General features: G+C 39.3%; 1 protein-coding gene across 1 annotated transcript in view; it reads right to left on the reverse strand.

The window, feature by feature from the left end:
• Positions 1 to 12,794, reverse strand: part of LOC111874264 (acetyl-CoA carboxylase) — a gene marked incomplete in the record, with an annotated part of 140,446 nt that overhangs the window by 49,956 nt on the left and 77,696 nt on the right. Inside the window, 8 exon segments of the mRNA XM_033755395.1 lie at positions 278 to 370; positions 464 to 567; positions 3,752 to 4,001; positions 6,265 to 6,476; positions 7,193 to 7,359; positions 9,037 to 9,291; positions 9,618 to 9,780; positions 10,173 to 10,335. Of these exon segments, the coding sequence (XP_033611286.1) occupies positions 278 to 370; positions 464 to 567; positions 3,752 to 4,001; positions 6,265 to 6,476; positions 7,193 to 7,359; positions 9,037 to 9,291; positions 9,618 to 9,780; positions 10,173 to 10,335 (1,407 nt within the window).

The following is a 12,794-nucleotide window of genomic DNA, read 5'->3' on the forward strand; positions in this document are numbered from 1 at the left end:
GACCACACTTTTCTCGGGCCATTATCTCCGTAACCGTTCAACTTTGGACATAGGTGTTTTGGGTTATATCGGCATACTTTAACATAAGGAACACCCTCCCGAAGTTTGGTCCATTCCTCCTGGGACACCCTGTATATATGACAGGGGGTATGTGGTAGTGTAGTTGATTTAGGCACTGTGCTACAAGCTGGAAGGTCGCAGGATCGAATCCCGATGAGGTGGATTTTTCCAATTTACCTAATCCTTCCAGCTGCACTATGNGGAACTGCGCAAGTACAGAGGTGATGTTGCGTTCATACAATGCCATAAGTTTTCTAATTTTCTTCTCCACTGACACAGGAATGCGGCCAGATATAGAGGCAATAACTTCCTGGGGGGGGAAAAAACATTAAAATGATTAAATTAGCACAAAATAAATGTGAGCTATCCAAATATATTTACATTACCTACATTGTGTACTAACCTGTAACTCTAACAGAGGAAGGCTTGGATCCCGCAGAGAACTCATAAATTTCTCAATGACCTCCCGCAGTCTAGCTTGGTGGTATGGATCTGGAAGGCAGTAACCTAAGAAGAAGCAACTGATAATATTATATCAGTAACTGATGTACAGGTTCTTTAACACTTTAAGGCCTTTCTCTTTGAGCATAGTAGTGAGCCAAAGAACTGCATTTAAGATGGACAGCATGATTCCTACAGCTTGAAAAACGTTTGGTGCAGGGGTATAAGAATTTTATTATTTACAGTAAAAATGTACTTTGTTCAGAGCTTCTATGGTGCCTAGACTTTGGACTGGTGTTGCCATCTATGAAAGATTTTGTAATTATGTCATCACTTTTGATTTTAAACCAAGAACAAGTCTCGTGTACCATGGCATTTTACAACTACAATGAGCTATACAAGAGGGTTAACTGATGTAGCGATAAACGATGTGACTGAGATCTGAAAATGTTCATGAGTGATGATGATAACATAAGAATATGAATGGTTCTATCCCAGAATTCACATGGATGGGCTGAGGAAAAAAATGAAAAACTTCAGTCAGGGTGGCCTATTCCCTGGTCTAGATTCAAATGGGGTTACACTAAATTCAAGTAAGTCATATTACTGCAGTGGCATCAGGCACAATGTCAATACTGTAGCATGTAGAACCATTACTGGGTAACAACTGTGAAACAAATGCTGAAACAACATCCGCTGCTAGAAAACAGATTCTTAATGAGCAAATATACACAGTATACTCAGTCATTGCAAACAAACATGTTCCCATGGCAACAAGTCCAGTGCAACAATAGAAGAACTGCTGGAGGTAGCATTTTCTGCACAGTCCATGTCAAAGGGTTATCAAAGGGGCAAGTTTAGAGTTTAGTTCAATTGTAAAAGAGTGTTAAGAGGCTTAGTCAGTGCAGTTGAGAGCCAGCAAGCAATGAAGTGAGCATGGAAGCTAAAGAATCTCCAAAGATAGAAGCCATTACCAGGGAAAGACTGATGAAGACTCAAGAGACTGAAAAGGCTTAACATGTGCTGTAGAGATTTTTAAAGTGTGGAGCTCAGCAATGGCACTAAAATTGAGTGTAATCATGAGTTGTGTGTTAAAGTGGTCAATAAATCCAATCTCCAATCCAAACCCCATCCATAGTCACACTCATACACTGACAATATAATGAGAAGTTCATATGCAAACAAAACTTCACAGGCACAGAGAGGACATATAAAAGCATAGTTCCACACAGACCTAGAACTCATTACAAGACCCTTAATATTTCTTTATTAGAAAGCTGAAAAGTTTATGGACAATAAATACCAATTGCTATGTTCGTATTGTAGCATGTAGACCCATTAATAGGTATCAACAACAAACAAACAGGTTCCCATGACAACAAATCAACACACAACAGGGGAACTGTTGGGAACAGTGTTTTCTACATGGCCCATGCCAAGGGGTTATAAATGGGACAAGTTTAGAACTTAGTTCAGCTGTGGGATATGTGCCAGACAGTAAGGACATAAGAGGACAGTGTTAAAACCCATTACCAGAAAACAACCAGTGAAAGCAGAGAACTTTAAGTGTACTGTAGTTACTCTGATATTTGGAGTGTGTAATTCAGTAAGACTGGTATAGTTATTTGTAGTAAGGGATCAATAAATCCAGTCTCCAATCCAACACCCCATCCAGAGTCACTCTAACATGTGACAATATTTTATAACTCCACCAAATACAGCATTATATTGTGACGTGTTGCGCTATATATGATGCCCCTCCCCCCCCCCCGCCAGCCGTGACGCGCCGAGCAGAGCCGAAGTTAGCCGAGTCCCAGCATCCTGGTAGCTATGCAACGCGAGTCAACAGCGGTGACATCACCAAGGGATACCGCGGTTGCTAGGCAGCAGTAAACAACTCCGGACAGCGTTGCTAGCAACACTGCACGACACAACAATGGTGCCTATTATGTGGCTTTTTCTGAGTTGTCCAGAACGAGGCTAGATATGGAGCAGCGAAGACTATTCACAGTCAGTTCCGAGTTAGTTCCGAGCAAGCCTACGAGTTAGTTACACCTCTCGAGTGAACGTGTAGCCGTCCCTGGAGACAGTGAGTGTGTGATCAACAGTTCTCCAGTCAGCAGACTACAGTTGTAGTATAGCAGCCATCGCGGAAAGAAGAATCGGACGTGTGTGTAACTGAGTAATAATTGGGAGTGTGTGATACAGGGACACTTGTATAGCTCCTGTACTGAATACGTGTAGACTACTGAAGACAGAGTGAATTGATTTGCGAATAGGGTTATAAGGTGTGAAACCCCGCAACATTGTTATAATTAATTGTAGCCATTACTTGTAGGTTGTTGAATAAACCAATTAACAATCTCTACGGCGTCTTCAGTGGCTAAACACGTTACAATATTGTCATGTGTTGGGTAGGTCACACGACAAATAACTTCACACCATTCTGGATCTGGCAAATGTATTCCACTCACTCTTACAATTACACACTTCACAATCTCACAATTACTGCCATCAGCAGTATCACAAATACTTCTCCTGTAGTCATTTCCATTCACTCGATACAACTCAATAACAATGGGCTTCAACTCACTCCGGCGAAGGCTAGACTACAACTGACTGGTTACTCTCTCTAGTAACTGGCTCAATACTCACTACTCACTACTCTAGTACCTTCTGCACTGACAACACAAAAAACAGTCACACGACAGCTACCACTGTAGCATAATATCGTGTTTACAGGCACTGCTGGGGAACGCTGCCGAAAGTTGTTTATTGTTGCGTAGTAAATGCGGTGTCCCCTGTTACGTCACTGTGGGAAGTGCTGTTATGTCACCGTGGGAGGCGACCGAGTGTTTACCGAGCATTGTGTAATAATGGAAGGGGTGGGGGTATGTGACATCACTCGCGAGATGGCAGAGTTCATGTGACCCCTACTTATCATTGCGCCATCCACGTCACAATATGTTACATATGTTCAATTTATTCAGTAATATACACAGCATATACAGTAAAAACTTCAAAACAAAAAATGTCAGATGATCCAAAATCTTTTAATTTCTTGGTACATGGAGCTGTACAAATTGTACTGTACCTTCTTGAGAAAAGGATTTTCTTTGCTCATAATACAAGGGTTTAACTGAAATTTATTAAAAATAAGTATTATACAACATATCAAGATGATCCATTTTATTCGGCCTACAATCATTAAGGAGCTCTCAATGAACAAGTTTAATGAAAATAAACCCACCTGACAGAATATTCTCCAGCATGACACGATAACTGGCATGAACATGGTTCAATTTTTCTCCGACAACAGGTGTAGACACTTCCAGTTCAGGAAACTGACCCTTGTACTCTTGAGCCTTTGTTACAAGTGAAGCATCATCAAGCTCTAGATGTGCAAGGAGAGATCCAGCATCCAGCACAGCACCAGGCCTCTTTACATAAAAAACACTACCTGCTTCATTAGCAGTCAGTGTCATCACCATCTTCATCACCTGCAATAACCACAACCATGTACCACATTTAGCAGTATAATTTCTTTTTTCATATGTCCATGCAATCTTTAATTTCAATGCTTGCAGTGATTTCATAACTGGGAACTACTGTCTCTATGTCTTTCCATTTGCATGTTCAGTTTCCCACACCAAATTACAGATTTCAATTTCAATTTGACATGGAAGTTCTACAGTACAATTCATTATGTTAACTTACAATCAAGTAATATTTCCATGCTAAAAAAATAATTCATTAAGGGCTCTGCATACACTGAATAATATTTGAAAGAACAGAACTTGAGAAGGTCTCCACCAATAAAATTTATTTTCATACACAGGGAAAAGGCACGCAGTAGCATAGTTGGTTGAGGAACTATGCTACAAGCTGGAAGGTCACAAGCTCAATTCCCAGTGAGGTCATTGAATTTTTTCAATTGACATAATCCTTCCAGCCATAATATGGCCCTGGGGTCAACTCAGCCTCTAACAGAAATGGGTACCAGGAATCTTCCTGGGGGTTAAAGGGCAGCCGGCAGGTAAGGCTGACAACCTTACCACACATCTGTGAGCCAACTGTCTAGAAGATGTGGGAGCCTTGACCTCTCACACTCCTATGGGCCTTCATGGCCTGTTGCAGTGACAGCTTTACCTTTTTTACATAGGAAAAACACCTATAAGGATTAAGACTCATAATTAGTAGTCATATATTAGAGGAGGTTAACTCACTTAATCCACCCCCACAAAAGAGCTTACTAATGATAACATCTTTGTGTGTTTTCTCCCTGCTAATGTGACAAATCTGATTCAACCAATGGATCAGGATATGATCCAAAATTTGAACATGAATCATCAAAGTGGTTTCATAACTAAGCTTACAAGCCACAGAGGAAAAATTCATGAGTACTCTGTCAATAATGCCACTTTTAATGTGTGAAGTGCATGGAACCAGGAGAAAAGTGAAATTCTGTTCATAGGCTGATGAAAATTATGACCTCTTCTCATGTTTCAAGATAGACTGTCAAGTGAGGAAGACGTTTTTTTAGAGAACTGTGTGCAAATGAGCAGGTAAGTGTCAACTGTGCAAATAAATCATGGAGCTGAATGACTGAGACAGAGCTCTAAATCCAGTGAAAAACACTTCCAGAGATAATAAACCTGATGAATGGCTGGATGTTGACAAGGACGCTTCTCTTACGATAACACTAAATTCAGAAAAGATTATAAACAGCATTGAATCATGACAAACCTATAGTTCAAGAAGAGGAAAGTGGTGATAAGGGGGAGCAGGCTTTAAGAGTCTCATGGCAGGCTGTCTGAAAATCTTGAAACTTCTTGAGCCGTAAAACTGCTTTACTGCAAAAACAGTACTGCACCTTCTCTCTCTGCATTCCAAATTTATGCAGACAGACAGAAAGCATATATGTAGGCACATATAAGGAATTCATTAAAGACAGCTATGAGGCCTAAATCCCAGTCTCCTGAGCCCTCAACAATAGCCGCTGCTCAAAATGCAAGTGCCAGCGCTGTTGATGATGCTGATAAAATCCTATCTGAATTTTCTGATCCCAGTGAGTGTTGACAATACTAAACTGTACTGCATTAGGTTTCTCTCATGCGGCCAACACAATCATGTTATAGACACATTCCTTCTCCTTACACGATGGATAACTGCAAGTGTATTGCATTTATGGTCTCACCTTGAGTGGAAATCATACATAACTCTATAATTATTTACAGAAAGGAAAAATGATGTGAAAAGAAGCTATAGAGAATAATCAAACTCGCATTTTATATATAATAAGATATTCCCACAAATCTTAGAGTTTTCAAGATACTTAAACAAAACGGACTTTAATGCTGTGGCACCTCGTAACTGAAACTAATGGTCTAATTTTGATAAATTTCTATATTGAAAGTCCTTGCATAAATACAGAACAGATACACCAGAATTTCCATGCTGTTCCTGTTTATGGAGGAAACAAAACTGGTTCAAAACTAAGGAAGGAATGAGATGCTCTCCTTGAGTTGAAGTAACTGCCACTATTACAAATAGAGTTACAGTAGATTTTTGCATAATTTTAAGCATAAATCTGATGTGCTGTTGTATTCATAGTCATGTACAAGTGCAGGTGAGTCAGTACTAAATCAATAATACAATCTATCAAAGAATCCAAAGAAAATTCAAATCATTGTGCCCAATGTTTCTATTCAAATAACAATATTTGAAGCAGTATTACAATAAGACACAGCAATTACAACTCACCTCTATTTCTGCATAGGCCTGCCCTGCATTCACATGACCACCATCTTCTGTCAGATAATTCAGCAGTTTACCAGCAGAAGGTGAGCGAAGTAGTGAAGGGTCATTCTCTTTCTCAAACACACATGTCTGATTGCCTATCACAATACGGTACCTGTCTACTTCTTCACGCATGTATGTTGTGAAACTAGAACCATCCACAGAGAGCAGGATACCTAGCAAAGCAGTGTTCATTATATTCATACATATTACCGATTATTATCATTGTCCTACTATATCACTGATAAGGATGGAACAGTTATTCTGGCAGATAAAACACAGTATATTATGACCATAAACAGGAAGGAAGGAAGGAAGGGTAAGAATACAATAAAGTAATATCTCACATACAAACTGAACTTTATGTGCATAACATACATACACACGGGTATATGGATGAAATGTTATACCAATATCCAAACCTGGCAATATTCTACTGAAATTCCATAGAAGTCCAACACTGTATCATATTCTGAGCCATTTCATTCCTTCACCACCTATTATGCTACAATCCTCATTAATATTATCTTTCAATCTATGCATAGGTTTCTTTCAACTGAGGTTTTTGAAATTAAGTTTTGCATATTTATTTTTAGTTTCTTCATGCATGCTATATATACTGCACATCACATTCTTCTTGTTTTAAACAACCTGACAATACCAGGTAAGAAGTAAAATGTATAATACTTGCATTATTGACTACTGAAATAAGTCCATATTGAAGGTATTCTACAAATAATGAATACTGAATAATGGTGTCATTAGCCCAACATCGGGGTCATGCTCTTATAAACAAAGAAATCGTCCGCTTATTGCTTTCAAAGTGTACAACACAAGATATTCTATTACATGTAAAGTGTAGTTTGTGTCATTAGTGTGACAGAGATCATACCTCCATCTGACATGCGATGCACTTCTATCTCCTTCCAGGAACCATTCATCACAAGAAAATATGAGTTGGGACCAGACTTGGTGGCCTGCACCTTGTATTTATAACCTTCATGGATAAGCTCAACGTCCACTGTGTTGGACAGTGTGTTAGAACCTTGGATTTGCCCCCTAAAAGAAGAAGTTTCAGGGAAAACTTAAGATATGCATTTCATGTTTGATGTGTCCCTCCTCCTAGAAAGCCAATTACCAAGTGAAACCCATGTCTAGTCACTAAACATGTGACAATATACTTCATATACAGGATTAATGTTGAATTATGATACCTTGGAAACAAAACTGAATGCTGTTAAGTAGACCATCATTAGTTGCTTGCTATACTTGCTAGGACATGTACAAGTTGTGTAACAATTATTGTTCCATTCTTTCATGTATACCTGAAGGGATCACAGCTTTCTACTACCCTGAAATAAACATCTCAGAAAAATGATCTATGGCTTCTGAATAAAGTAGAAGAATCACGGCCTCATTATTTGGGTCTGCTGCCTTTACAGAATTAAACGTTATCAGTATGAGCCACGCTATTTTTGGAAGATTGACATTTCATGGTTGGGCCCCGAGGGCATGTATCATAGTTTACTGAAGATGCCATGGAGACTGCCTATAGAGATCACTGATATTTAATCAAAATAGCAAGAACTGTTTTCACGAAAATAGCCATTTTGTGTTTTGGAGGTGATTCTTAAGGGCCCTTGGTTTTGGAGCTAGAATGTTAATATTTACCAGGTGATGAACTATGACAAATAAACTCTTAAATACTGAATGTGAATAAAATCTGCACAAAGGTTCAGGCATTAGTGAGGCACACACGAACATGCACATGCACATACACACACACACACACAAATACATAGAGGCAGAAATCCAAAACCACTTTTTCGTACATGGCAGGGGGCTGAAAATATAAACCTGTAAAATTCTCAGGAATGATTTTCTTCTGTCATGGTACTTTCTCATTTATGAGATGTTAAATGGAAAGCTAAATAATGCTATAATCAAGTGCAGGAAAGCAGAGCTTCAAGCAAAAAAATCTCTTTGGTTAAGAACTGCAGATCAAACATTTTAGGTGAAACATCTTGTGGATTAGAAACTGTCAGTCAAACATCCTGATACCAGGATCTAGCCAAGAATCAAACTTAGTACTGTACAAACACAAGTCAGAAGTGTTACTATTTAAGCCAACTTATTCAGTATGTAGCTGTTTACAAATATCCTATATCATGGAGACATATGAATACTTATATATAGAAATGATGGTCCACAGTGTGACCTTGTGGAGCAAACTCATGGTACATGATACCCTCATAAATCAAGACAATACCTGGTATCACTTTAGCGCTTTTATAATTACTGCAAGAAAATAAATCAACTAATTAACTTCATCTGACAACATAAGGTATAAATCCTGAACATTTAAATTTTATTAAAACCAATCTAGTAGCTTGGGAGATGAAAAATATAGATGGAAAGGCATATCCCCCCACTTTTTATGAACTTACTGCAAATGACACATAAAATTAACTTCTTGGCATAGGGCAGTTTAGGCGAAGAACATGATGCTAGCACTTATCTTGACCGTTCTGAGGTGCTATCATGCTTTGTAAATTAATGGGTAGAAATATGAATCTGTACTTATACCAGCAGATATAAGTTGAGAAACAATGTCTTACAAACAATTTTGGGACTTTAACTTAGGATCTATAAAAATGTTGCCTTCATGCAGATACTCAAAAGATGATATGTCATTCTATGCCAAGAGGTTACCAAGTGTAATCACAAGTCACTGACCTCTCCAATGATGTCTGAAAATGCTGGAATGAATTAAGCACAGTCCTGTCTGCTACATGTAATGCCCCACAAATCACGCCCAGCATGATGTCGGGTTTCTCAGCCTGCACCCTCTCTGCGATCAATACATCCAGCCAGGCTGTGTCAATGGAATTATCCTGGAAACTTGGGGTCTCTAGGAGTTTAATCAAATACTCCACCGTTGTACGAAAATCTCCTCTGATAGACAATTCCTTCAGTGCAATCACGAGGTTCCTGTTGTAGAAACATCAGTGTGTCACAGTTCTTGTCATAACTTGTCAAACCAGGAAATATAGGCAATGGTAAAAGTAAAGTTGCTACTACACCTACGAAACACACCATAACAGTTTACAGGGAATGTGGAGGTAAAGCACAGCATATTCTAGGTTGTATCACTAGATACTGGAGAATGAGCATGAGCAAATTAAGTTATTACTGCTCTCTCCAGGGCCACGATTCAAATGAGAGACCTCCACAATGTGAAATTGGAGTATTATCCACTACACAGCAAGGTTTGGTGTATATGCCATAACATTTCAGGGACAGTTGAAATGTCTTACTCTCTGGCTTGCTCCCTGTTCTCACCCCATGAGAAACAGTGTCCAAACTGAGAGTCAGCAAATTCGTGCAATCCTCCTGATGCCGCAACACTGAAGTATCCCCATACATTCTTTGATGATCTGAAGTTTAATTCCTGTACTGTTCCAGAACTAGGTTTGAAGCCTGGAAAAATCAATACATCGTATATTTTAATGATGGAAAATGAAAAATCTTTAGAGGTAAAATAATTAAGTAACCTAAGGGAGATGTTCCATTTGTAACCTTTTACTGCGAAGTATGTTATAGGAAATGGAAAAAAAAAACTGCAAGGCTGTTTCACAAAATTGAATAAAACTTAATAGAGAAAAACACTTTTGTATCAAGATAGAAAATATAAATACTTTTAATCGCCACGTAGAAATATGAACTGCATGTAACAGATAACCAGTCTCCAAGCATAACTTGGAAAGGAACACGGCAGTCCTGGCAAAACATGCCACAGCAAGTCAACTGGCTGACTATTCAGTGAAGAATTAGGTCCTGTTACAACAATTTTAAAGCCAAAAATCACATACCTTCATCAGGATTCTCACTCGTGATTCGTGCTGCTATCACATGTCCCCATGGCTGTGGTTTGTGACGAGGGTTATCAAAGTCTATAGATGAATCACCCCACTGACTCTCTCCATATAACTGACGAATATTCTTTATGCGACTCAAGGGAAGACCCATAGCAATCTGAAATTAGAGATACTACATAGTACGCACATAATATTACAAAGACGTGGAAAACTAATACATGTCAAGAATTCCTCAAACAGTCAAGAAGGATTTGACTCTTCAAGAAATTCACTTTTTAAACCTCAGCATTCTTCACCGTTATCATATCCTATTAGTTGAATCCTCTTCATCTTCCAACAGTTTAGCTCTCTAAGATCCATTTAAACCATTATCACCCCAATTTACCCACTATGGGGCTTTTAAAAATATGTTTCTGTCACCCAATATATCCGGGGCACGCGGTAGTGTAGTGGTTTAGGTACTATGCTACAAGCCAGAAGGTCGCAGGTTCAAGTCCCGATGAGGTCATTGGATTTTTCAATTGACCTAATCCTTCCGGCCGCACCAGGACCTGGGGTTTACTCGGCCTCTAACAGAGAATTAATTCAATAATTTTCATGGGGAGTGAAGCGCAGCCAGCGCGTAAGGCTGACAACCTTACCGCCATCTTTGAGCCGACTGTCAAGGTAACGTGGAACCCTTAACGTCTCACAACCCTATGGGCCTTCACGGCCTGTTACAGGGATATCTTTACTTTACTTTTTACTCACCCAATACATCCAGTGGAGCAGAGTTAAGATCATTCTGCCAATGTAATCTTATATGGATTTGTGAAGCAACAAACTTTCAGGCCTGCTAGTTCTATTTTCCATGTGGGTGATCATCAGCATCACTGCTGACACAACATAAAGAATTTTGGAAATGCCTGTTAGTAGTCTGATACAAAGATTGACTTACATGAGGACTATGAGTTCACTGCTGACGATTGATGGGAAGGAAGTCAAGGATAAATTACATATGACTCTCTATATCTGACATGCTTATGGTCATAAAGTACAAAAAAGATACAATTTCAATTAAGCCTACAGCTCATTCAGTCTTTCATCACTTAAGTGTGGTTGCTACATTATGAAATGCAGACTTCAGACCATGAAGGACCAAGTAAAAAATGCATCAGTTGTCCAACTCTTCTCTGGCATGACATCTAGCTTCACAGCTTGGATCAACAAGTCCACAAGTTCTTACTGTTTTCAAAGCAGTTTTCCAACCATATATGGATGAGACCCACTATCTGACATGATAGCACCTGACACAAATTTGTATGGACCCTGATCATAGAGATGGGACTCAATTTACTAGCAACTCTGAAGGAGTACTGGAAGACTCTACAACCTTTTCAACCACATATTGTATTGTGGTCCTCAGGGTCAAGACAACATGCAATGTGGTAAGCAGGCACCAATGTTTTGGAGATAAGGGGCCATGCCATAGCTTAGGGGTTAGTCACTGACTTCTCACAGTAGCAGCCTAGGCTTGATACGAATTCAGGTCATGTGGGACTTGTGGTGGATACAGTGACACTGGGGCACGTTTTCTCAGAATACTTCAGCTTCGCCTGTCAATTCTCACTCCATCAAATCCACAGCTGACACTCTAGGCCAATTACTGGCCAATAGGGCAAGGGGATTCAGTCTCAATCCACCCCATGAAATTAAAAAAAAATATATATAGAAGCAGCGAAAGAAAACAAGTCATGGATGACAGAAGTATCTGGTTCACTTCTGGACAAGGGGTGACTTGACAGAAATGGTTTTGATATGAAGAGGCAATTATATGACAAGTATTCACCCTAAAAAGAAAGATGGCTCAAGCTGTAATGTCTCCAACTTGTATTCAGAAGGTGATCAATTTGGGTTTGACAGGACAATGACTTTCCTGACACAGGTTATTTGCAATTTGATTCAATCCCTCCAGGCAAATGCTAGGACAGTACTTCATATCAGACAATGTCTGCTTCCTTCCACATCCTTGGCAATAATTATTCACCAACAATCCTGTGTCCTACTAATAAAGTCAGCTCAAGCCATAACATTTCTGACCTGTATTCTGCAGGTGCTCAGTTTGAATCTCAATGGGACACTGATTATCCTGATCAGGGTTGTTTTTAGTTTTCCTCAGTCCTCCAAAAACGTTAGGATAATACCTCAAACTAGGCCATGATCATTTCCTTCCACACCCTTTCCAATAATTATTAACTATCAATCTACCATCAATGCCTTATACTCTGAGCTACTGATGGTGTCACTATATACGATGGGGTACCCAAAAGAAACAGAACTAATTTTTTTGTGGGCAGAGCTTTTGTAGTATCGCGTTTTGCCACTATGAGCGCATAGAGCTAACATTCCTGAGTCGATAAGCCAACTACCGTTGCTTCAGAAGGTAAGGACTAGTTTCGGCAGAGTTTATAGCGACAACTGTTTTGTGTGATCGTCGTTTTTGCAATGGCTGATTTTCGTGAACAGCGTGCGGCGGTGAAATTCTGCTTTTTGCTCGGGAAAAGTGGAACAGAAACTCTTGAAATGTTAAAAACGGCGTACAAGGACGATGCTATGGGGAAAACTCAAGTGTTTGAG

The sequence above is a fragment of the Cryptotermes secundus genome, unplaced genomic scaffold, assembly GCF_002891405.2.
Source record: "Cryptotermes secundus unplaced genomic scaffold, Csec_1.0 scaffold1362, whole genome shotgun sequence".
Lineage (NCBI taxonomy): Eukaryota > Metazoa > Arthropoda > Insecta > Blattodea > Kalotermitidae > Cryptotermes > Cryptotermes secundus.